The 27,930-nt window shown below is 36.8% G+C and overlaps 1 protein-coding gene across 2 annotated transcripts in view; it reads left to right on the top strand.

Annotated features, from left to right (window-relative positions):
• LOC113108584 (diacylglycerol kinase beta-like) overlaps positions 1-27,930 on the top strand; it is a 77,371-nt gene that overhangs the window by 29,182 nt on the left and 20,259 nt on the right. For both annotated transcript variants that reach the window (XM_026271784.1, XM_026271785.1), the window contains 4 exons: positions 313-398; positions 2,401-2,490; positions 5,327-5,487; positions 19,763-19,827. In XM_026271784.1, coding sequence (XP_026127569.1) covers positions 313-398; positions 2,401-2,490; positions 5,327-5,487; positions 19,763-19,827 — 402 coding nt within the window. The remainder of the gene's footprint in view (positions 1-312; positions 399-2,400; positions 2,491-5,326; positions 5,488-19,762; positions 19,828-27,930) is intronic.

The following is a 27,930-nucleotide window of genomic DNA, read 5'->3' as shown; positions in this document are numbered from 1 at the left end:
AAACAATGTGCCAAAAAGCCTTCAGTTAAGATGTTTTGGCAGCTCAATGGGTTTGACAGAGTTTTTTTCCCATGATACTAAATAAAAACAACACAAATCTTCTGTAACATCCTTCGGATCAAACCTAAAGCACTGAATAGTAAACTGTAGTGTACATTGGCACTGGGGAATAGTGTGAATGCTGTAGATTTTTGGGTAGCTTTGCTTAGCCTCAGTGTTGTCACTTCACAGTATCACTTTAATCATAGGACCAAGGAGAGCTTACATGCAAATACATGAAAGGCACCATCTCAATGTTTTTATGTCCCCCAGGCTCAACTTTTTTCGAGACGTGCCCAATTTCCGCGTGCTGGCCTGTGGAGGTGATGGATCAGTGGGGTGGATTTTGGATTATATTGGTGAGTACAGATCAGCAATCGGTGTATTCCATAGCTATAATAATTAACATTGTTACATGGACTTATAGACCATCAGCCTAATGTAAAAGTTTATATGGTACATGCAGAAGTATCATAAACTCGTATTCTCGCATTGAGATTTCTCTCTCGACAGCATACAGCTGCTCTGTATGGAAAATAAAACAATTTCTAGTTTGCTAAATATCACTTTCATCTTTCAAGATTAGCTTTTAATGATATGACCAATGAAAACAACTTTATTTGAGAGACGGATATTATACTGACCGTCTAGTTTGATTGCACTTTATATTTCCTTCTATTTTGCATCTGCATTTCCCTAGGAGATTAATAAAGCATGTCAACCAATTCATCAACAAAGATTCGAACATTAGGACATCCTTCCATGTGGTACTTGACTCGAGACTGGCTCTTATTTAAGGCACATATAACCAAGATGTCAGAAAGATCATTGTTTGTAGGAAGCGCATTGACTCATCTGTGAGTGACCTCTTTCATATAAGTGAATGCATGATAACAGTGGAGTTATAAAGGCCTGCCTTTCCCCCTCCTGACAGTCTTATTGATGTTAGTGGACGAGCGCTGGAGATGACCTTGTGTGGGCGGTGGTAAATATTGCAGCTAAGTGCTGATTTAGAACCAACTTGGTTTCCAAACCTTTGGCTTGAAATTGCAATTGGCTGACAATACTGAAACCTGAACTTAGATCAGAAGCGATGTGCTCTTTATCCCTTTAGAGACTCTTTAGCCTGGCAAATTGAGGAGGACAGAGACGCATGTGGGAGTTTGTCCTCCTAACAGCCCTAAAGTGATGATTTTGAATGAAAGCCGCTCTGCGATCAGTCCTTGCTTGTTGTTCACCCACACGAGTTTGTATTAGAAAATGTCTGCTGCTGACGATTACTCAGAGATCCCCTGCGGTTAGACAGTACATCACGCCATACGGACCAGCACCGAAAACAATGTCCACACATAGCAATGAGCCACACAGGGACCATCAGTGTGAGGACAGAAAGATAGAGTTCATCATGTTGCCTCTCTTCGGCAGCTAGCACACACTGCTGTGTGTCTCAGAACAAGAGAAACAAACCAAATTTATTGTGAATTATTGTGAGGAATGATACACATTGATGCATGAAGCATTAATGTAACTGTAACTTCAGTGCCGAGAGTGTAATATATATTTCATATTAGTGCATTTATTTTACAGTTTAAAAAAAAAAAAAGAAATTACTATTTATAATCAGCAAGGATGCATTAAATTGATCAAAAGTAATTTTGTATCCAATAAATGCTGTTCTTTTGAATTGTCTATTCATCAAAGAATCCTGAAAGCAGTACAGTATTCAACATTGATGGAACCAAATCAGCATTTTGATATGATTGTGTGACACTTGAAGAATGGAGTAATGGCTGTTGAAAATTTAGCCTTGCCATCACAGGAATAAATGAACGTTTTATAATATATTAAATTGTAATATTTCACAATTGTACTGTATTTTTTAATTAAATAAAAGCAGCTTTGATGAGCATAAGATATTTCTTTCAAAAACATTCAATAATTCTCATCCTCCAACTTTTAAGGATTATTGTACATGCATGCAAATCCATTAAATATAATCACAATTTATGTCCAAGTTAAATATGTGCTTTAAATTAATTTTTACTTTCAGTAATATATTTTAATGTTTGTTGAAAATATTTTGAACCAGATTTCCCATTTGAGACATAAAGGTATAATGCATTTTTTTTTTTTTTTACAAAAAAAATTAAATGCTTAAAAAAAAAAAGTTTGTTTTCAAACATTCCCTTATGTTCCATTATTAAGCCAAACAAACAGTCCCAGAGCCAGTGTTGCAGGCCGCTGTATTTTGAGCACCACAGAGCCCCATTGTTTACACTTTTCAAGGAACTCTGCACATTAAACTGGAATAATAGAGAGTATTTTAACATTTAACATTAATAGCTCTTTGTTTCTCAACAGATAAGTCCAATTTTGCTCGGCATCCACCTGTTGCGATCCTGCCGCTGGGTACCGGGAATGACCTCGCTCGCTGCCTGCGCTGGGGTGGAGGTGAGGAGTAAATAAGAGACTGTCCAACATCAGTTGGAGGGAATATAAAGGCCTTTGAAATGAAACTTAAAAAGCTTTCCTTCACGGAACCACTCGAGTTGAGATTAGGCTTTGAATTCTTTGAATCTGAACACAATCCCATATAAACCCTTCAAAAGGATTTTTTGAGACTCCTTTCTTTTAAACACCCCCCAAAAGAAGGTCAGACTGAAATAATCAAACTTGATTGTAGTTAGCTGAATGCTCCAGTCACATGAATGAAAGAGCAGGATTTGTTGAGACCACACTTGAATTGAAGACTTTGATACTGTAATCTTCATTAAACAGATGACCGGGACATGCACTTGCCCTGCTAAACCAATTTCAGTGAAAACCTAAAGGGAAAGTTCACCCAAAAAGAGAAAAATTATCTCATCATTTACCCACCCAGAATTTTCATTTTTGGGTGAACTATCCCTTTAAGAGGTGATTTAAAAATGAATTCAGTTAGAGTCATATTTAACAAGAGATTAATAAACTATTCTTCGAGTATATATAGACTTGCCAATCACTTGCCAACAAGAGACCTGCACTGTTTCATTCCTGTGTGATTACATATGCTTGTTCTTGATTAGATATGTGGGTTTATTCAGTAGTTATGGTGGAATGATATGCATCAGTGAGCCTGCATCTGCTTTGAAGACAGGTGTGGATGGCCTTGTACAGGCTGCTGAATTAATTGGCCTCGTATTAGTGTTTCCTGTGTGAGCATGTGTGTGGTTTGTGCAAAAGGGTAAGGTTTGGCATAAATGTATTCTTAATTTGAATGGTAGGCTGTTTTTTGTTTTTGTTTTTTTTCTTCATGCGAGTTGATTGACTTTGAAACACGTGTAGCACCTGGAGTCAGTGCAGAGGTGCCATGTGAGCGTCCGTTAATATAACGTTCGCCTGGAAGCGTCTGCATGTCTGGTTCAGCCAGGCACCTGGGTGTCATCACACATGTGATATATTTTGCTCCTTGGGTTGCCAGGCGGGAGCCAGTACCCCACTGACTCACAGCGTGATGACCATCGTTAAAAGATGGCAGCATAACAAGTAGACTCTGTATCCTTCCCATTACAATTAGGAAGTAATTGCAGTTCGATCACCTCAGGGAACCTTTCTAAGGATCACTTCATGTCATTTGGAAGGATTGCCAGGCATTTACAAAATCCTCTCAGGTTGCGGTGTCCGTCCCCTTGATGTAATGCAGTAGACAAATTGAATTAGTCTTTTTTAAATGTACACTGCCGTTCAAAAGTTTGGGATTTTTTACATTTTTTAATGGAGTCTCTTGTGCTCATCAAGGCTATATTTATTTGATCAAAAAAAGAGAAGTAAAATTGTGAAATATTATTGCTATTTCTAATATTGGTTTCCTATTTTAATGTACTTTAAAATAGAATTAATTTCTGTTATCCAGTTTTCAGTGTCCCATGATCCTTCAGAAATCATTCCAATATGCTGAGTTATTATCAGTGTTGAAACGATTTGCGGCTTAATATTTTTTTGAACCTGTGATACTTTTTTCTCTGATTCTTTGATAATAAAAAAAATAAAATAAAAAAAGAACAGTGTTTATTCATAATATAAATCTTTTCTAACAATATAAGTCTTTACTATAATTTTTTATACATTATTTAACCTATCAATGCTGAATAAAAGTATTGATTTAAAAAAAAGAAATTTTACCTTTACTGACCCCGGTCTTTTGAATAGTAGTGTATATTGTAACACATAATTTCTATTTTGAATAAACACAGTTCTTTAAAAAAAATTATACATCAAGGAATCCTGAAAAAAAGTATCACAGGTCCCCAAAAATATATTAAGCATCACAACTGTTTCCAACACTGATTATAAATCAGCATATTAGAATGATCGTGTGACACTAAAGACTGGAGTAAAGTGTATTTTTAAGTATATTAAAATAGAAAATAGTTGTTTTAAATTCCAGTAATATTTCACAAAATTACAGTAAAATTTTCTTTATTTTTGATCAAATAGATATAGCCTTGATGATTATAAGAATCTTCTTTAAAAAGAAAAAAAAAATCGTACTGATCCCAAACTTTTGAACATTGGTGTAAACATAACAAAATTTGAATGTTGTTGTCCTCAATCAGCCATTACCCTCCTCGAATCAGCAGTATACTGTAAAATGAATAAATAATGAAGTTACAAATCTATACTTAACAAATGATCAGTATGCTTTAAAAAAAAACATAGAAGGATTTCTAGTGCTAAATAATTATGTAATAATTATACAATTATTTTCATACATTTTCTGCCCATTTAACAGAAACAGTATTTAAAGAATAATATTTTATGAAAAACATTGGTCATTCTCATCTCAGTCTTATAGTTTTGATTAGAATACATCATATCCAGTTTGGCGGTTGCATACAGTCTTGTTTCAGCACATCTGAAGCTCAATTTTCAACAAATTTGGTTCTGTAGTACCATTGGAAATGAATAAACTTGTCGTTTGTCAAAGAAAAGGCTGCATTATACTGTCACAGCATTGTGTTACTTAGAAAAGTTTAATCATTTGATCTTGCTGTGCTGGAGTTTTAATTAAGCCATGTTAACCTTGGATTTGAGATAATGCGAGTGTTTCATTGTCACAAGTAGAACAAAGGTTTTATTCTTCTTTTCTATGTGTGGACTCTTGCACACTCTTGTTTATACTGTAGATAAAAAGAGGCTTTTGTGCTTTTCTTCATGTGTGAGGCTGCAACAGTAACAACATCCACACATCAGTTCACGTCTTTATATGTTACGTAGCTTCATGCAGTGTCTGTGTTGTGATTGGCAGGCTATGAAGGAGGCAATCTGGTCAAGTTCCTCAGGGATATCGAGCACAGCACCGAAGTGCTGCTTGACCGCTGGAACATCGACATTGTCCCTGATGATAAGGAGGAGAAGGGCGACCCTGTGCCCTACAGCATAGTGAACAACTACTTCTCCATTGGAGTGGTGAGAACAAGCTACACTTTTACACAACTGCTTAAGCTCAGTTAGACTCAACACCAGAACTCCTGAAAGAGCCGTTATATTAAACTCCTCCTCCTCCTATCCACACTAATTCATCAGACGAAATCTCTTACTCTCATTGTGAGACTGTACTTTTACCAAAGCTTGAGGCTAAACTGCTCTTTAAAATAATTTGTGATTAATCAGATGTTGTTTACTCATGTAGCATTAGAAGTAATTATAATTGGCAGGGGAACAACAGCATGTTCAAACTTGTGTTTTAAATGTGATGTACTGCGTCTGAAACAGTTTCATGCCTGTGACTCGGTGTATTATTGCACACAATTCTCTTTCTCACACACAGTTGCTTACCAACCCTCCTCTGTTCAAATGTTATATCCCGTGTTGTTGCTATAATCAAGCACTTATTATCAGAGCAGTTAAATGTCGAATCAATATGTATTTTTTTTTGACAGTTACATAATCGTATCTACTTCTTTTTATACACTAACTTGTGGGGCAGATTATATAATAAATAAATAAGGTTTTTTTTTTCATGGTTTTTCACTTTCTATTACTGTAAGAAGTTGAAGAAGAAGTTGCAGAAAAGATCCCAAATAAAATGAGAGGAAAACAAAATTCAAAGATGCAGGAGTGTATGCCGATCTGGCTGAATTTCTGTTCTTCCACTGGCCCAGTCTGGGCTCGCAGGGGCCAGGTGAGTCTCCGTGAGCCTGTCGTCCTCCCCTTGTTTAGCTAATGATTAATTTCTGTCCTGTTTTTAGAACCCGTCACTATAAATAGTAAGTCTGCTTTCATTTGTGAAAAATGTCCAGTGTTCTATTATAATCAGCCAAATCCCAGGTGTGTTGGACAACTGCTGTTTTATCTCGCTGAAACGTGCCAAGTAGTCAGGCCGCATTTAGAATAGCCAGAAATAGTGATGCGACCTGAAACGGGCCACCTGACCTGGTTGAAATGGGTGTGAAGAGTGGCAGGAGGCACATACAAGCTTTACGCAAGGTGGCATGGAGGAATGCGCCACTTCAGGGCTGTTATGTAACTCGGCTTAGTGTCCCGCTGTCTGTCTTCATCAGCCAATGACACGGACCACATAAGAGTTATTGTTGTAGAAGCCTTGAGAAATTGTCGTTGGATTGTGCAAATAATAAATCTAGCATTCTAGCTCTATAGGATATATAATGCATATGTAGTGATTAACAGACCTCAGGACCTTATGTACCTGAATGTTTTTTGAAAGAAAGAAGTCTCTTATGCTCACTTTTTATTTGATCAGTGCCTGTAGTATTATAAAATATTGTTAGACTTTAAAAGAACTGTTTTCTAATTTGATATATTTTAACATTTAATTTATTCCTGTGACTTATTTACCTATTTATGATAAATAATATGCTCTAAAATAATGAATGCATGCCGGTGCAAGGTTTGTGTGATCACACTTTATTTTAAGGTCCAATTCTTTCTTGCTATTAACAAACCATTAGCTACCGATTTTGCCTCAATAAATTCCTAATATGCTGATTATTAATAGTTCATAAGGGACTAGTTAAATTTTAGGTATTAGGTTGGATTAGGATGTAGAATATAGTCATGAACAAATATGAGCTTTATAAGTACCAATGAACAGCCAATATGTTAATAATAGGCATTGCAATAAGCAACTGGTTTATAATTAAAACTTGGTCCCCATACTAAAAAGTTACCAATATGTGTCAATTCAAATACAGAAACACTGCGAAGACGCAGTTGTTTGTTCTGGTCAGGTTTGTGTCAGCCCATCTGATCAGACAGTGAGGTGTTTGAAGAGGCTGGGTAACGTGAAGGAGTGCTGACTGTGAATGGACAATGGCCTTTACTGTGAACCCTGAGTCTTGTGATGGGGGTGGACTGACTGTGCCATGTGGGTCTTTGCGTGGCTTGGCACTAATGCTACTTCTCACAAGACATATATTAAAAACTGTCTGGTGAGTTGGATATTTTCTTTTAAGCTGTAGTATCTCTTTTTTGGATTTTAACAATACCAAGAAAACTGAAAAAGAGAGCTAGGTTAAAGGATGAATTCCCTCAAAACATAAACATTCTTTCATCATTTATTCACTCTCATGCTGTTCCAAACATGTATGACTTTGTATTTTTTTTTTATATTTTGAGAAATGTGCCCATACATTTTCTGTTCTGCATATGAAAAAAATGATACAGGTTTGAAACATGAAGGTGAGTAAACTGTTTGTTTAATATCCCTAAAAAGTGTAAAGATCTAGACATTTGGTGGTGCTAGTGGCTTCTGCTTTAAACTATTTTAGATATGAAACTATGTCATATTCATGAATTAATTATAGCAGTACAGTACCTAATAATGCATGCTTTGATGGTTGCAGTTGATTGGATTTCAGTATGATGGATTGTTCTGAGGATGCAGGCAATATTTGATGTCTGAAGTCATGATGCTGTGGTGTATGGTGCAGTGTGGCATGGCACCGGAGCACAGGGACATGGTGCTGCGAGTCCAGGAGGACAGGGCAGATGGCTCCGCATTGGACGCCACTGACACCTGAGTAAAGCAGTGCCATGACTCATGCACTGATGTAATCATTAGTAATGCTGTTTCAGCCTTCAACATTTTCCAGTCACTATCCATAGAGGTTGCCATGGCGTTTGTGGTTTTCAGGCCACTATCACCAGGGTTATGTAGTTCATCATTTGTGACATTCAGAGCACTCATTTTCTCTTTAGCTATCTAATATCAATGTGGAGAGAAATATTATAAGGATAGTCCACCCAAAAATAAAGCATTAACCCATGCTGATGCTGTTCCAGATCTATGTGACTTTCTTTTTCTGTGGGACACAAACAGATTTTTGGAAACATCAGCTGTCTCTTTGAGTCCATGTAATGTTTACAAAGGAACCCTCAAAGTTGACGTTTCAAAAATCAGACTTAATGTGACAAGATTTAAGCACATTGTGAAACTTTTGTGAGAAGTGACAATCCTCTGTGCTTACGCATCACTATAAGTGATATTATGTCATGCTTCACAGTAATGTTGTATGATATACCAGTACTAAAAAAGTATTTAAAAATGGTACTCGTGCGCTATCATACACCCAATGCTCATGCACTGAAAGCCGCCTCTCTCAGACAGCATAAGTGATCGCAAATTCAGATCTCTTTCATTACTTATTGCACTTTAACGGACGAGTATAGAAAAAAATATGAATGTCTTATGAGTGAACTGAATGTAAACAGTTGAAAAAAAAATGCATGTGTCAATACACTGGATCTGTCCAGCTGTTCAAGTTACAGCAGGCTAATAATCTGGCTGCTGCTAAAATAATTTTTAAAAATTCCATGAGGGTCATCTATAATTTAATAACTTTTCCTATTGTTTTTGTTATAGTATCAGTTCAGGAGAAGTATCGAGATATTTTGTAATGTGACGACACTACATTGTGTTGCCGTTTATCTAAAATGTGAACTCTTGAACCTGCGTTTGACAGTTACCTGGAAGCAATTGTTCATAGTTAAATTTTTTTAAATATTAGTATTTTTCTAACACATACTTACAGTTTTGCTTCAGAATTGATTCATCAGCTTGGCTTTTATGGATTATGTTACGTTAGCTTAGTGTAGTTTTTGAAGCATCAGCTTTGAGAGATATATCCATGCACTAAACTGAATTTCTGAGTGTGGATGCAGGAGGTGGAAAAAAATCACAGGTTAAGACATAATTATCTTTTATGTAAATATCTAAAAGATTTAATAGAAGGTAATTGAGATCCAAAGCGGACTGGAACTAAAAATCTGCGTAGACCACTTGCTTTCTGCTGCGTGCAGGAGAGATGAATCTGGCAAAAGTGTGACTGAAAAATTCATCCCACACAGACCTCCCATTCTGTAGCTCACCTAGTTGAGCTTGATGCTATCAAATTCAGGGTCTTGGGGTTTGGTTCCTGGGGAACAAATTAAATAAATCAAAATGATCTACCAAATAATTACATCATTCATTGCAGTGCTGCTGTTTGATGTCTTATCAAATCTAATCACAGAAGAGCTCAAATCTGAACGCAAACATACAAATGTTTTAGGAAAATGTGCAGTAGTTGGGCAGCCATCATTGATATGAATGAAAACACATTCTCCAGAGTTTTCAAAGACTTTATATATACCTTCACCCCAAACAGTACTAGTTGATAGTGGAGGACAGTGCTTTACATCCATGATAATCTGATTCTGAATCTGAATTCTGAGACATTTGCATGGCATCCCAATCTTGCTATGTGATCCAGTTCACCCTGGAAAGAATCCTCAGGAGGAATTAAGGACAGCAAACTCACCCCGTCAGCAACCATTTAAGACGTCCTTCCATGTACATCTCTAGGCCTGGGAGTTGAAATCAAACCACCTCTCTTGACATCAACAACTTATCTGTGTGCGCCTCTCACCCTCCCTGTGGTGATGGTGTTTGGAGAACTGCCCTGCAGCCATCATGTTCTCACTGGTTCGGTATCACGCACACCTTCATCTCCAGTGACACATTCAGTTCTGCTTTGGGACAGCAGTATGAGTTATTATGCTTCGTATTGAAGACACACTGTCCCACTCATTTTTAAACAGTCTCTCGTTTGAGAATATTTCCTTTGTGTTTCAATGGACCCTTTCACAGTCCTTAATGATTCATTTCCACAATTATTAACACTTTAAAATCTAGTAATACACCCACAGAGGGAGTGACAGCCAATTTGACATAACTCTCTCTTCTGACCAACATAATTTCTTTTTAGAAATGCTTAATGCTATTTTGGATTTTTCCTTGCGCTGTTGGGGCAAATGGGTGCACAAAAAAGAAAAGTATATAAGTTATAGTTATATTTTGTTTCACCACTAAAGATGTTTAGTTAGGTAAACTTCTATAGTGTGGAACGATAAATACAACAAATTGCCCCAGTTGGTCAGAAAAGTTAAAAGTGCTATCACTTACTTAGCCATTGTGTTGCAAAAACTCACTTAATAGATTTTTGGTGTGAAAACTGTATAAATGTTGTCAAACTACTGCTTCTGAGAGTTTCAGAAATGTGAAAGAGTTCTATTCTGTCATATTGTAATATGGCTGTGCTCATGCCGGGTCACTAGGTAGCTAAACAAACATCTGTTTGATTTATCCAATCTTTCAACCTTATCTATGTGATAAGAGTGTTTATTTTAGAGCCTCTCAGTCTGTGTATGTGTTTGTGTGTGTTTGTGCATGTTGCATGTGTGTGTGTTTGGAGGGGTATAATACTGGCACGGACTGAAGGTCAGGGGAAGTATCAGTGACAGGAAGTGTTTGGCTGCCAGAATCAGACCAGGTTACCACCATAATGAATGGCCGTGCTGAGTGACACCTGGCCCGTCTTAAAGATAGAAGGAGAACAGGACCCGGCTCTCCATTCAACTCACACGTGCACTCTAGAGATGCATTTGTACATTATTCACACTCCCACTATTATGTGGACTTTAACACAAACATATCCCCGGTCTCACCATAAGTCCCATATGCACCTGCTCGCATTCGTGCTGACAGGAGCACAGATGGGCACTGACTCAGTACAGAGCTACAATAACCCGGTCTGGACACACCAATCACAGTGACCTGAATATCACCTCGCTTAATACCCTTCACCTCTTCACCCCATCCATAGATACCATCCCACGAGGACAATATTTGTTTTTCGACTGATTTAATTGTTGAACTTCGCCCACTGCTGTGCAGAAGACGTTTACCTGTACATGATACAAACTCTGAGATGATGTACAACCTTTAGCACGTTCAGATAGCCCAGGGGGGGATGCCAAGAACAGTTTATCCCGCAGTTTCATTCCATAGGGACAGGATATGTCTTAGTGGAGGACATGGTGTCCCTGTCCTCCAACAGCACACAGATTTGAGATGAATCATAACATAAAACCCCAGAGGATTTTTGTATCTGGGCAGCTAAACCTTTTGAAAATATACAATACAAATGGGAAACTGGGAAACTGAGCAAGAGCTGTGCCTATGAGAGCTGTTTTGACATTCATTTATAAATGTGTGTGCACAAACTAAGGTTATTCTGTCTGATATTAGATTATTAGATGCATGTAGGTTTGAAATCTCAAGCTCTCTGGGGATTATGGCCTACATTTAAGAATCTGATGACTTGTGCGCTGTTGTTTGGCAGTGGTGGACAGTAACGGAGTAGCTTTACTTCGTTACTGTACTTAAGTACATTTTTCAAGTATCTGTACTTTACTTGAGTAATTTTATTTTGAGTAACTTTTACTTTTACTTCACTACATTCCAAAGCATAAAATCGTACTTTTTACTTCACTACATTTCATAAAACATATCGTTACTCCCTATAATATCACGTGCTCCGAGACGCAGAAGCGGTGTCTGATTCATCATGAACGAACTGAATCTTTTCAAAATAAACTTTTAAATCGGATCGCGAATCACACCAAACGATTCGTTTACGAATTAGAATGATCCGATTGCAGCTGTTCTGGTGTCGACCACTCACTGATTCAAATGAACCGTTTAGTGCGAGTCTACAGAAGTAAGAACCGGGAGATCTTGTGAGCGCGCGTGCGTCTGATGTTGCTAAAAGTAAGTTATTAATGTCGAAATATTGGATTAATTATTGTAACTGAAAATCATATTTAGGTCAAAATTTTCAGTTGTTTGGGAACTAAATACGTTGTAAAGAGTGATATATTTAAGCCCACTGAAATGCTCGAGTGCAGACACATCAATTTTAGGTAAAAAAAAAAAAAACTTTAAATAACACAGATTAAATACAATAACTCATGCACGTTCAAATTCCCCGATGCCATAATGTTAACAGTTTTATTAAAATGTCCTATGTGACGTCTGTTTTTATATTTTTTATCAACAGTAACGTTATACATATGTATATTGTTTTCATTAAAGACGAGTAGACAGACATGAATGTTTATTCATAACCGTACTGAAAATAAGTAAATATTGTTAGCTGATGCTAACTGTCTAGCTAACAAGCTTGTTGGTGCTAAGTTGGGTAGAAAAGAAAGGATGTGATGTTCAGAACATGGTAACTAGAGCAATTATTAAAGTGGGAAGAGATGCACCCCGTTTGGCCAGGGTAGTTTTTAAACCATAGACAAGGTTTGAGAAGGAAAAAATCATTATGAAAATATAATTATATTTTCCTTAATGTTCTTCCTAACTTCAGGCCTTATTATCATGTCATATATAAAGTTACAGTACAGACCAAAAGTTTGGACACACCTTCTCATTCAAAGAGTTTTCTTTATTTTTATGACTAAGAAAATTGTATATACACTGAAGGCATCAAAACTATGAATTAACATGTGGAATTATATATGGAATTACATAACAAAAAAGTGTGAAACAACTGAATATGTCATATTGTAGGTTCTTCAAAGTAGCCACCTTTTGCTTTGATTACTGCTTTGCACACTCTTGTCATTCTCTTGATGAGCTTCAAGAGGTAGTCACCTGAAATGGTCTTCCAACAGTCTTGAAGGAGTTCCCCGAGAGATGCTTAGCACTTGTTGGCCCTTTTGCCTTCTGTCTGCGGTCCAGCTCACCCCTAAACCATCTCGATTGGGTTCAGGTCCGGTGACTGTGGAGGCCAGGTCATCTGGCGCAGCACCCCATCACTCTCCTTCTTGGTCAAATAGCCCTTGATGCCTTCAGTGTGACTCTACAATTTTCATAGTCATGAAAATAAAGAAAACTCTTTGAATGAGAAGGAGTGTCCAAACTTTTGGTCTGTACTGTAACTGTGATGTTCTGTAAAACAACAAACTTTAAATTCCTTTGTTCTTACTGGTGAAGATCAGATGGTCATCTCTGTTTTCTCTCAGGTACATCACAGTGTAAGCTTCACAGTGAACATTACTCTCATCAACGTAGTCCATATCAACAACAAAAATATATCTTGACTCCATATAGTGGTTATTTTGGGAAAAAAAAAACAGGTATTTTGAGCAGTAGGATTATAAAAAAATATGTACTAATATAACATTAACCCTCTGATGGTCTTCGTTTCCTGTATACACTCGTGTTTTGTGGGGTCTCCAGAGACCCCAGACAATAACATTTCATTTTGTAACAAGATAATAGTTTTTTTTTTACAAATGTAATTGTACTCTGTTTGTTAATGTTTTTACTCAACATTTGTGCAGTTTTTGGAGGGTTTATGATATCTTTTAAATTTCTATAAATAAATATTTATTTAAAAAGGCTTTTTACAAAAAAACAGCATTTTATGTAAAATTCACTTTATAAAAGACCCAGATTCCTAACTTTCATTCATGGGGATAACATGGAACATTTTAAATGATTTAATGTAACATTTATACCAATTTTTTGGAAAATGCCGTTTTAAAATAAAAAAAATCACTTTCACCACTAGATGGCTATAGAGCTCCACTATATGCTATTTGCTATTTGACTACCTGAAATATATCTTTTCACAAGTTGGATTCAGTTGGATTCATATCTAAATATTATAAAATCACAATTATAACAAAAATAAAATATTATTTGTCAAAGTTTAGCATTTTTTTTTCCTGTTTTTCAATAATGTTACATTACAATGCATTGCAGGCAGTAAGCATGGTAAACCGCATGACTTCTGTAGATGGGGTTGGAGCAGGTTTGTGTGTGTGTGTGTGCATGCTAAATTGTTTTGTCTCATCCTGTCATCTCTCTCTCACTCCCTCTTTGGTGGTTCTGCATTTTGAATGATTTTTTTCTTAATAATTATAAGAGAGCAGTTGTTTTATAACCTCACAAGTGTGTGTGTGTGTGTGTGAGTGAGTGTGTGTGTGTGTGTGCGTGTTGTGAGCAGTATAATTTAGCATTGTGGATGTTTTTTGCATTGGTGGAAGTGTGCCACTTTATTTGTGCTATTTCTGGCGATTTGTTCTGCGTTGTTTCTGAGTTTGATGATGAATTTAGTCTTATTTTGATTGCCCGAGTGTCTCAATTTTTGTCACGCTAACATAAAAACAGATATCATTCCAATTTTTTTTTTTTTTTTGTAGATCTAGAAAGTGTTGAGAGCCGTAGAAGGTTTTCATACCATTTGGACTAAGGGAACATTTTTTTTTTATTTGAGCAAAAGTCATTTGGGGTCAGAAAAGACCCCAGAAACCATCTGAGGGTTAAATTAAGTAGCCTATATAAAATTGCAAACATCTATCTTTCAGTACTTTTTTACTTAAGTACATAAAAAATTGAGTACTTTTGTACTTTCACTTGAGTAAGATTGAAAAAGGAGTACTTTTACTTTTACTGGAGTAATATTTTACTATATGTATCTGTACTTTTACTCAAGTACTTGATTTGTGTACTTCGTCCACCACTGTTGTTTGGACATGAATGAGAATTAATCAGTTGATCAAATTAAAATGCACTGCAAGAACAAGCGTGTCTAGTACTTCCAAAATAGTAGGAAAAGTATGTTCATGTCTGAGTTTATTCAGAATGTTCTGATTCCATGTATACAGGAATATTACAGCTGTGGACCATCTAACATTTTCCCCCCAAACTTTTTAAAAGTTTTAACCAGCATCTGTACCTTAATAAAAAAATGATCTTAAAGACATTTTAATAACTAAATAAAAATCCTTACATTTACAATATGGTTTCAGCACTTCAGCACATGAATTAAAAATTAAATAAACAATATCATTAACTTACCATTGTGTTATTCCAAAGATGTATGATTTTTTTTATCTCCTATGAAACACAAAAGAAGACACTTGTATTTCATATTTAACCTGTAGATGGACCATTTTAATTTCAAATTTTATTATGTGCTTTTGTAATTTATATATATATATATATATATATATATATATATATATATATATATATATATATATATATATATATATATATATATATAATTTTATTTTTTTCAGTATTACTTTTACCTACTTTATTTTAATTAGTTGACAAGGCAATATTTCTCATTTTCGTTTAGGTTATGTAAGTTTTTAATCTAAAAAAATTACTTTATTTTATTACAGCTGTATTTCAATTAACAAATCATTTTAATATCTAGTTAACAACACTGTTCCATACAATTAAAGTCAGTGTTTTGGACCACAGTGACTTTGATTGTATGGACAAAAACTGTACATGTGTGTGTGTGTGTGTGTGTGTGTGTGTGTGTGTGCTTGTTTATGCTATTGTGGAGACCAGCCCTACTATTAAAAACAGTAAATGATGTTTAACTGAAAGTGTAACAATGCAAACAGGTTTTCTGTAACTGTATGATGAGGGTTGGGTTAGGGGATATAAAATAATGTTTGGTCAGTATAAAAACAATAGAAGTCTACGCAAAGTCCCCTCAAATGTGTAAGTGTGTGTGTGTGTGTGTGTGTATGTGTGTGTTCCACAGAATAAAGTAAGTCATACAGTTTTGAAACACCATGAAGGTAAGTAATGGTGAACTATCCATTAAAGGAAAGGAAAGGACATGACGTGTGGCCAAGTATGTAGTCCCATACTTGGAATTTGTGTTTAACCCATCCAAGTGCACACTCACACAAACACACACACACACACTGTGAACACACACCCGGAGCAGTGGAATGCTGCGGCACCTAGGGATCAGTTGGGGGTTCGGTGCATTGCTCAAGGGTCTCACCTCAGTCGTTGTATTTGAGGGTGGAGAGAGTCAAACCACAACCTTTGGGTTATCTGGCCTGCATTAGTCATGTTACTCTTTAAAGTGTGGCGTTGTGCAGTGCCCATTCTGTGTCATGGTATTCACCGCAGTGATTGAGTTAAAGTGCTTTCTGTTCTCTTCCAATGTCACACGTGCCAGTTTGTGGAACACCTGCGAGGGCTTTCTGAGCATCGAGAAATGTCATGTAGACAATGTTGATTCTGTGATATCTTAACTGACTTGAGTAAAACCATACGTGCATAGACCTCAGCAGGTGATAGAACATTTTTAAATATCAGTATTATAGCATTGGTTTGGATATGTGAAGTCCATGCAGCCTCCCCAACCCCCCACACTTCCTGTACCCTCTCCCATATGAGCGCTGCAGCACCTGCAAGCACGGGCAGGAAGCCAGCACAGGTGCTAACGTAGCATCGTCTGCTCGCAGCTTGATCGGTGTGCCAGCAGCTATCAGACCCTGAGAATCTCACAGTCGCACACTTCCTCCCTGTCTGAGTTTGTGACACGGTGAGCACTGCAGAGTGCAGTGCAGATCCATCGTTATATTACACAGCGAAACTCTTGAGACAGGTGTTACGTGTGAGTGAACATATTCAGGCTCAGGACTAGTGAAGGATGTGGTGGCTTTGAGATCTTCTGTCTTGTACATGTGCGTGTGTAAATATAGAAATAATCAGTTATGGTTGCAGACCTGATTCATCAATTAGTTCTTCTGTTTGCGCACTGTTGCTTTGATTTTAATCAAGGCTGCTTGACTGAGGGTGGATTCCGTTCTGGGTTGGAGCTGCAAGAGCAAACAGCCTCTGGTGCTTTTAACCCACTGTTTGATCACTTGTGCTCTCAGCTGCATTAGGTCCTCACAGGAAGAACTTCATATCGGTCAAGCTGACAGGATAATGGTCTTGAAGTAGATGTTGTGGTCTTTTTACTAAGCAAAATGTTTAGAACTAATTGTTGTTGTTTTTTTCTATTATGGCAGTACTTTTAATATTCATTGGTTGCAAGAGTTAGTGATTTGAACGAAATGCTAGTAATGATCTTTGGTGCTTAACTTGTCCTGCACCAATTTGTGCTACGAATGATACCTTAAACTGTGTTTGCTTGTTAGACGATGCCGATAACCTTGTGGCAGTGCGCCAACATATAGCGCTATAGCGATTTGTGCATCTTATGGATCTTTCATGGTCCTGCCCCATTCTCTCTCCCACTTCACTTCCTGACAATTTACTGCCCTCTTCAAACAAAGGCTAAAAATACCCGTTAAAAATGTGGCTTGTTAAAGAATCATTAAGTATTTTTCTAAGTAATTGGACTTCATTTTGCTTCCATTACACTAACTTGCTGAATCTGCTTTGGTATATTTATTATATTTTAATGTTATTTTAATATTATTCCACAATTGTTATAATATTTTGGAAATACGCTGAATATTCTTTTTAATATATATATTTCTAAATAGTTTTACTTATTTAAGTTTTAGTTTTAGTAATTTTAGGACTTCCGTTAAACATTTCACATTTTTGTTACATGTTTTTTTTTTTTTTTCTAATGTTGAAAACATTTACCTCTGGAATCAATAAAATGGCCCTATACATTATTTTAAGGCTAACATAAAAATTGTAAATTAATACTCATAAATACTCGATGAGCATTTTTGGACACTTATTTTTTCTGTACTTGTTTGAGGCTGTTGATTCACCATTAACCTAAGTTTTCATCTGACAGAAGTATTTGCTTCCAGGAATATGTCTGGAGGTGTAGCCGAAAATCCCTGGAATTTTTTTGTTCACGGATGGGTCTGATGAAGTGCACACTACTGTTATAAAAGCTTTGTTTTCTCTTGTCTTTATCTGACTGTTCATGTTTCTGGTCTTCAGCATCATCTTCTTTCATCCCCCCACCCCCATCCTCTTCTGGTATTCCTGGAAAGCCTCTTTCTTGCTGATACCATCACTTATTCATCCAGCTTCACTCTATTATTTTTTTTTCATCAGGCACTCTAGTGCTGTAGCCCCATTTCCAGGATTGTGTACTTTGTCCAGCAGGCCTATCTGCACGATCATCTTTCCCTCAGGCCACAGCAACGGAGCTGACAAGCAGAGCCTTCCCCCATTGCACATGAGCTCATGATGTGAAACAGGGACCTGTTAATACCAAGCAGCTCTCCTTTTCTAGGGAAGGCTATTTTTACTGCACCAGCGAGAAAATCTTCTCTCGAGCACCAATTTGAAATCATCAGTCTATAAACTCAATGAGCCAAACTGTAAGGTTTCCACTTTAACCCTTTATGGTATTATGTTCAAATGATGGAAAATGTTTCCTATTAGGTATAATAGGAAAAAATAATCATAATGCCTGTTTGTTTATGCCTGATGAAGGTCAATGAAGTGTCATTTGTGGTGGTTGATGTTTTTGTGGAAAACTTGATACGTGTTTGCGTGACATTCAGCCAAGTATGGTGACCCATACTCAGAATTCATGCTCTGCATTTAACCCATCCAAAGGTCACACACACAGCAGTGAACACACACACACACACACACTGTGAACACACAAAAAGAGCAATGGCAGCCATTTATGCTGCGGCACCCGGAGAGCAATTGGGGGTTCAGTGCCTTGCTCAAGGGCACCTAAGCCGTGGTATTGCCGGCCCGAGACTCAACCCCACAACCTTAGGGTTAGGAGTCAAACTCTCTAACAACTAGGCCACGACTTCTCCCATTTGATAAATTTAAAAAAAAAGCATTTATTTTAAATACTTTTTGGTAACAATTTAAAAGTTTCATTTTTGATCAGTTTAAGTCATCCTTACTCAGTAAAAGTACAAATATTTAAATAAATAAATAAAAACACTGACCCAAAACTTTTAAACGGTAGTTAACATACAATTGGAAACCTTGTCCTCCCAGATTGCTCCATTTAACCTTCACAATTATACTTAAAAGCAGAGCTCACTGTTAGGCAGCTACTTTACTCGCCCTTTTTCATAAATGTTTTTTGTAGAATGTTGTTTGTATGCTTTTCTTGGATTTTTTTTTACCTCTAAATAACAGTGTGCTGAAATGCACTTATATTATTAGGAACACTTCCAAATAAACAAAGAACTGAACTAATATAATTGATGGCACTTGATTCAAGTGCAGTGAAGTGAAAATTTTCTATATTACTGTATTATACAAATTGATTTGTGAACAAAGAAACATTGATTTAAGCCCAAATTTGAGAAGCACCCCAGCATGAGTGTTTCCTGTGAGGCTAAACACAAAAGTAGTCTTGGAGAGAAAATCCAATGTTTTTTTCCACACCTCTACATAGTCTGGGTCTTGTCTGAGCAGCTTTATTGCTGTTCTGTTTGGTCCAGGGGAGCTGTTTCATCTCAGCCCTGAACACTTGATTTAGGATGTGCGCTCCTTCAGCCGACTGACAACACTGTCTGTAGATCATTAGCCAGAGACTTAAAACATTATTTTATATGTTAGCCTTAGAGAGGCATTTAACTTGTGTTTCCTGTTTTCTGTTTCTCTTTTCAGGATGCATCAATAGCACATCGCTTCCACCTGATGAGGGAGAAACATCCAGAGAAGTTTAACAGCAGGTAAGAGAACATGCATTCACGAAGGAACATATGGAGAGAGGACAAATTGACATTTAAAAAATGCATATGAAGAAAGACGTTACAATGTAACATCTGAGAAGGAACTAAAACATAAGTTCTGTTTAAACCAGTCATGGCGAATTATGAGCAAACTTTATTTGGAGTCATGTCGTATGGCCATGCCCACACTGAATACTCACTGTTGGTCTTTTTTAAAAGAAGTTTCCCTTTATTGTATTTTAAAATCTTTGACTTTGTTGGTCTAAGAATGCATTTATACTTGGCATGAATATAAACACAAACTTTTTCTTTATCAGTTTTTGTGTCCAGAGATCAAAGTCATTTCAAATTGAAGTTTCATGATTTGACCTTCGAAAAAAGACTTCTTTTTAGTGCCAAAAAAAAAAATCCCTGATGAATCACCACTCTACATGTGTCTATGTCTGGTCTATCACAATGGTGAGCGGCTGACTGTTTCAATTTCTTTGAAACAGCTTGAGTAGAGTCAGTTTGAATGGAGTTTCTTAATTAAATGTTATGCAACGCATCCCGTCTTCAGCAGTGGAAAGTAAACCGGTCATGTATCCTTTAGAGAAGACCATTTAGAGCGGTAAAGTAGAAATTATATAGTCTAATTTGGATCCTCTACTATTTTCTCCACTCAATTGGATCATTTGAAGTAAGGAGCAGAGTTGAACAGGTAGAATGGATCAGGGTGACGTTAGCGAGACAATTCAGCATGAGAAAGGATAGCAGTGAGATCGTCATTGCTCAAAGAAATTTGTAGCTTACAATAAGCCTCCATCAGTCTTCCAGCAATAAAAGGGTAACTGCTAAAACTGACCCTAGAACAGCACTTTGGATCGGCTCTAACAGCTCCATAAAATATGATGTTTTATCTTAAGGAACAGTCCCTTAGAGCCTCTGGTGCACTTTACAGTAGCCGTTCTGAGCTCCCTTTGATGTGGATCTCTTTCAAGTCCTCTCTACTGTTCTCTATTCTCTTGGCTGATGCCTCTATTGAGAAATGCTGTAATAAGCCTGTGTAGCCTTTGGCCGCAAAGCACTCTGAGAGAAGGGAGTTTTTTGTTAAGCGTCATTAGTCCTGCTTGGTAAGACTCCAGGCTTTTTAGGTTGCCATTCATTCCATGCCATTCAACTCAATAAGGCAGCAGAAATATTGAGATTTAGTGATTGGTTGCATAATCAGATGTTGATTGGACAAGCAGTCTTCCGCTCATTATTTAATATATCATTTTTAGATATTTTTATAAATGTTATAAATGTGCCGTTTCAAAGTTTGGGAAGAGTAAGATTTATTGTTTTATTATTATTTTATATAATAATATTATTGGGGATAGTATGGTGATCGTAATAACTAATAATAATTAATTCAAGAAAGGATACATTAAATGAAATACACAAAAGTAACTGTATAGACATTTATAATGTTACAAAAGATTTCCATTTCAAATAAATGCTGTTCTTTTGACCATTTGATTGATTTTAGAATCCTGAAAAATATAGAATACAAGTCCACAAAAATATTAAGCAGCACAACTTTTTCAAAAGTTGGTGATGAGTAATAAGTAATAATAAATGTTTCGTAAGCAGCAAATCAGCATATTCAAATGATTTTACTTATTTATTTATTTGATACTGAAGACTGGAGTAATGGCTGCTGAAAATACAGCTTTAGGACCACTGGAATGAATCGCTTTTGAAAACATATTTTAATAGAAAAATTTAAATCACACTGTATTTTTTCATAATTACAATTTCATAAGTTGTAATCATACCGTTACTGTATTTTAGCTCAAAAGTATGTATGATGGTACTCAGTCTTGAAGCTGCAATCAGATTAAAGGACCAGAACTAACTGTTGTATAATGCAGTTTAGTATAATGCATAAAAAGGTTATTCACACATCCATATTAGGCATTTTCTGTTGTCTTTCCACTAACAGAATCTGTAAAACTGTTCAACAAGAAGTGTTTGAGTGGCAGTGGCATGTACCGAAGTCATATATACAGTATGATGTCCTGAATACCGAGTGCTGCTGTAAAACGCTGGATGCTGGGATTATATAAAGATGGATGACAGTTTTCCATATTAGAGTGAGAACCTGTCACGGCAGTACAGCTTTTTTAATAACTTTTAAAAATAAATTCCTAATGACTCATACACAATCTGAATTATGGAACCTGTCTGGCTGAATTAACTAGTTAATGTTTCAGTTGTTCCTAATTCATGCACCTAGATTGCAGTGCGATGCCAAACATCCTGTGGTTTCTCCACAATGCGGGGTTTGCAGTTGCAAGTTTCAGTCAAATGTGGCTCATCTGCATTTTATCTTTAAATGACTGACAGACGGGGAGTCCAAAATAAGAATAAAAGGAATTATGTCCTCGGCCCATTTAAATCATTCAGTGTTTAATCCCAGAGTGAGTCACCCAGAAACACAATATAAAAGACTGCCAAACCAAATGCTTTATCTGCTTTGCTTTGTTCTGCAGATTTAGAATAGCCAGCCAGTGCATCTGCCAATCTATGGCTTTCTAATGAGGTCTGCGCTCAGTGTTTTTAGGATTTGAGAACGCACTCTCAGAGGCAGCGTGCCACCAGATGGTATATAAATGATGGTTGCCATGGAGTTGCACGATTTATCCTCATCGAACCTGTTTATGTGACATGTTTCAGTCCACCTGTTATACTTCACTCCTATGGAAACAGTGCTTTTAGTTTTAACTGGCACTCAGAGCGGCATAATGATGCGAAATCTGCATTAAAAACTAATGCAAATTCCATTCAGGTGTGTTTATATCAGTGGCATGTGTTAACATCCACACGCATTCCCACAGTGACGTGCAATACACAGGGGGGGATACGTGTGACTTCTCTCACCTCGGTGTTCAGTGATCTGCATCAGGGAACCCAAGCAGCCCAGGTGCTAATGACCACGAATGCACAATGGACCCAAGCCTCTGTGTCCGCTCCTCCCAATGGGGCAGCCAGAGGAAGTTTTGGATTAAGAGGTGTCAAATTGCCCCATAGAAAAGAAAAAAGCCCTCTGAGATGCCTTTGTCTTTTTGATTAAAATAACAATGACGGCTCTGTGGACAGTCAGTTTCTCAAGCAAACAATGGCAAGAAGATGAGAGGCAGGGATGAACACAGTGTTCATGGGGGGTCTTGTTTCCCCTAATATCACGGTGGATTACATTCCCACACTTTATTCCTTTGCTTTCGCAGTGTTTCTAAAACACTGAAGTAGTTTATTGGCTTAGCTTTTTAAATGCAATAAGCTACAGAGAAGGACTGCAGTAATGATGATAAGAATAAAAAATTTACAATGAAAGAAAATAAAAATGAATTTTAAGATTCTGTTTTGTATTAGCCAGCATTGTCAGTTGAAAATGTAGATTTAAAAAATATATCTTTAATGTTTTTTTAAAGGGACAGTTCACCGTTCAAAAATGAAAGTTCTGTTATTAATTACTCACCTTCATGTCGATCCAAACAGGTAAGATGTTCATTCAGCTTCGGAACACAAATTAAAATATTTCTGATGAAATCTGAGAGCTTTCTGACCCTGCATAGAAACATGATTAGTTCAAGGCCCTGAAAGGTATTAAAGATATTAAAATAGTATGTGTGGCATCAGTGGTTCTACTGTTATTGTATGAAGCTACAAGAATACTTTTTTTGCACAAAGAAAAAAAAATGAAAACTGAATTTTCAGTTATTTTGGTGAGTTATTCCTTTAAGGTGATCTCAAAAGTGTTATTGTGTTTAAAGTAGTAACAAGTGCTGTTATTTTTTCCCACATATAATATCCCTAAATAATATTATTAAATATCTTGAAGACTTGTAATCTCTTTATTTAGTATTGGCACCCACCATAAAATCTCTACAGTAGTTATTATGGTAAAATTTGTGAAACGCCTTAGCTGCATTATTCATCTCGATAAAGATTTGAACTTGACTGAATGAATGCGTCACAATTACAGTATGATAAGGCTTTATATGCAGCAGTCAGTGAGGGGTAGGGGTGCATTAAAATGCATTTATTTCTGCCTCAAGAAGCCATTGATTGATCATCAGCGTGTAACTCAGCATGCAGTTAGACTGTATTTTCACATTGATCTGTGAAAAACGTTGGGCTTTTCACTCTGGGCTTTTTGAGTTAAGGTAGACGTCCCTTTTTACTCTGAAGCATGTCATTTGCACCATAAAAATCAAATAAGGCATTAAACATAATCTGAAAGACATTTGTCTGCTATGGCTGTTCAAAAAAACATTTTTGTCATTTTCTTTTTATTTTTTATCTTTTACACTTGTGTTCTTTTCAGACCCTTTACAAATATTATGAAAGACTTAGTGGTTTTTTAATTTTTGTGTGAACTACTTCTGTAAGAATTATTCTTGTCAGTTTTCGATTCAAATATATCAAGTCATTATAAGAGAGATTTTGGTTGTTTAATGTCATTGATTTTAAGTTGGACATAAACCCCGCATTATGTTATACTGGATAGAAATGAAGATATATTATTAAATTATTAGAAAGAAGACCTCTTTATTGATTTTATCTCCACCAGCCTCCGATCAACTTTTTCTTCCCAGGTTAAATGAGTTGATTAACGTAATAAATGTCATGAGATGAGACCGTATCACGTGACCGACAGAGGAAAAGGCCAAAAATGGTCCTGACCCAAGCTGCCGTCTGTCTGCTCAGCATGTGAGCATGTGTTTCATAACCCCTAAGAAGATGTCTAGGTTTGTGCTTTGTGTTCTGTGTGTGTGTGTGTGTGTTGGTCAGTTCATTGTGTATTTTAATGCAAGGACCGTATGCGTGCGTGGGTGTGCCTGTGCGCAAATCCCTCCATGTGCACATATGTGTGTGTGCCGGGACTCAGCAGAAACCCAGCGTGGCTGTGTTCTGGAACCTGTTGTTCCCTGCTGCTCTATGCCCATGATGGGAAGGAATAAATATACGCTTCCCTTCCTCACTATCTCTGGCTGCTGCCAATAGAGCAGCCCGACAGAACGTACCCCCTGCCCTGACCCTTCTTCCCACACACACACACACACACACACACACACACACTCACACACACAAACACACACACACACACACACACACACACACCCTTGCTGTGGAGCAGGTCACAGGCAGACTGCTACCTGAAATCAGAACACAGAGCCATAGAGTTAACTGAAGATTATCTGCTATAAAAACAAAATATTTTTATTTATACAACTTTTTCAACTTTGTTTAAAATAATTTGAATGTTGTAGAATTAATATAATAAAAAAATCATAATCATAATTATCATGATAATCATCATCATCATTATCAATTTCATTTTATACAACTTAAACTTTGTTCACAAAGTGCTTTCCAGAAGTGACCAGTCAGGTTAACAAAATTGACTAATAATGAAGAATATGGCTGCAATTCAAAGATGATGATTATTATTATCTTTTGTGTTGTAGCATCTTATGAATGATGTCAAATTATCAAAAAAATATTATTAATAATAATAATAATAATAATCAGTATTACTATTACTTGTAATAAATATAATTATCATTATCAATTTTGTTTTAGAAGTAACAACAATAATGGACTAATAAAAAAGATAATGTATGACCAGATCTTTATTGGATAGGTTGATATAAGTTGATATAATAATAATAATAATTATTATAATAATAATAGTAATGACAATATCACTATTATTATTATTAATAATAATAAACATTTTACAACATTACCTACAAAGTGCTTTTCAGAAATGAATATTCAGATCCAGAATTGTAAGAGGTATTTACATAATAAGATTATATAAATGTTATGCTATTATAATAGTTATTGAGATTGAGGAGTCACGTGCCGATTTGGGTTGATTTGGGAGGGGTCTGAGCCGGTCGGCCCTGATGGAAGGATACGCTATCTGTTGCCAGGGGCAATGCCTTCAGAACTTCACAGAGGCGCGACTAAACATTTCAGAGCACTTTCATTTTTGCGCATTTATTTTGTGGGCGGAACAGATCGAGACGGATCTACGAATACGCGAAAGAAAAGGAAGAAAGTAAAGCAATGCAAAAACATAAGGCGAAAGAAAGGGGATCTTACAGGAACAAGCTCACACCAAGCGCAAAACAGCGGTGTTTGGAGAAGCTCTCAGGCAGCTCCCTGCAGCGGCACAGAGACCTGAACAATTTACGTCAGTGCACACATATGGACATTGAGAATTATATTGTTTACGATGTAAGTCACTTTGCATTCACGCTGTTAATGGCTTTAATCTAACCCGGACATTTACATCTCGCAATCACACATTTAACTACCCTAGCTAACCCAGGACTGGTTTGTCCACTTTGCAGCCCCCAACAAAAAAAAACCTGGTAGAGTATGTGTCATTGGGTTAAAATCAAATTATAACTAAACTTACACAGCTTTAGCCTACATCAAAACATGTTGGAAACGTTCGTATACATTGAACATCTCGTTACAATCTAGTGTTCAGTCGCAGTTAATTACTTTGTCATTTTGGTCAAGAAGTGCATTCTAAATGCAATGTAATTACAATTCACTAAAACGCATGTGAATAAACTTACTTTGGCCAGTACAACACTGTTTTCTTCACCTGCTGTAGATGGACCCAGCCACAGCAGAAAGCCTCGTAACTTTCCAAAGACTTGTGGCTTTTAAACTCCTGCATTGTGTAGTAACTTAAACCAAAAACAATATAATTCCCAATGTCCATATGTGTGCATGGAGGTAAATGGTCCAGGTCTCTGTGCCACTTGAGAGCTGTAACCTAAAAAAAACTGTATTCCATTGTTCCTTGTTTTCCATATGTATCGTGTGAGGTACTGCAGCAGTAACTTCCAGGCATGGTAGAACAGTGCAGAATTGCGAGAACCTCCTCTTAACAACACATGTAAACAATCCTGTTTCGCCGCCGGTATCCTTCCAACATGGCGGAGACCGTAATATTGAGGGAGGGGCTTTGTGCTATGACGACAACTTCTCATTCTCAATATTATTAACTGTCTGTTATATTGAATTATGAAATTATTATAATATAAATTATTATTATATGAATGTTATTAGTGTCATTGCAAGTGATTACAAAGTGCTTTCCGGAAACAACAAAGAAAGACTGAAAGACTCAACTGCATCAGAGTGTTCTGATGGAAAGGAGTCGCATTGATCCGTCTGACATGATGCTCAGCCTGGCCAGATTACAGTGGGATATTCACACTGAAGCCTTTCTTCTCCTGTATCCATCACAAGAGGTTCATCACATCTTATCTTTAACCCCCAAATGCCCTCCTCCCTCTACAGCACCCCCGTCCTTAAACTCACTCCCATTTGAGCTGTCAGTCAGAGGCTGTATCCGAGTGGCGATCAGCAGGATAAGGACTGAGCTGCAGTGTGACTGATTGGTGCAGTGATACAGGGCCAGAGAGCTCGCAGGTCAAAAAGTCATCAGTCTCTGAAGGGATTATGGGAGATGGTTATCTGGGCCGATGACCAGCAGGGTGTGTGTGTGTTTGTGATTGTGTTTGAGGAATGTGTTGGTTGAATTTAAAGGTTCACTGGCCCTTAACATCCACATCTTTATGTGCTGATCCAGATTTTGAGCTCAAGTCTAGTCAAGAGGATTTCAAATCTATTCGACCTCTTAATGTAGTTTGATTGCTCAGTTATGTTGGATGGCCAAAGATGCCAGCTTTTAGTATTAGCAGCTTCCTTCAAAGCCCAGAAGACAACTTTGTAACAGTTCTGCTAACAGAACTTTATTTTCCTCCGTATCAAACTGGGGCTGGAATGGAAAGAGAAACCCGTGGCTAATTGTTTTTTTCCAGAGCTTCTCAGATGGAAGTTAGCTAATGAGGTTAGGCAGCTTGACCCTGTTGAGATTGCAATGTGGCTCTAATTGTGATCTCAAATCTGCTCATAATCTCTTAATATGAAAGAATGAAGGTAGCAAGTTGCTGGAGTATAAACTGAGGGAGAGGACGACAGAATTAAGTTTTAAAGAAACAGTAGCAATGCTATCGACTTGTGACAATGGTTCATCTGTTTTCA

This window comes from Carassius auratus, chromosome 9 (genome assembly GCF_003368295.1).
Source record: "Carassius auratus strain Wakin chromosome 9, ASM336829v1, whole genome shotgun sequence".
Lineage (NCBI taxonomy): Eukaryota > Metazoa > Chordata > Actinopteri > Cypriniformes > Cyprinidae > Carassius > Carassius auratus.
Note: the sequence above shows the minus strand (reverse complement) of the source record. Positions and strands in the feature narration are given on the sequence as shown.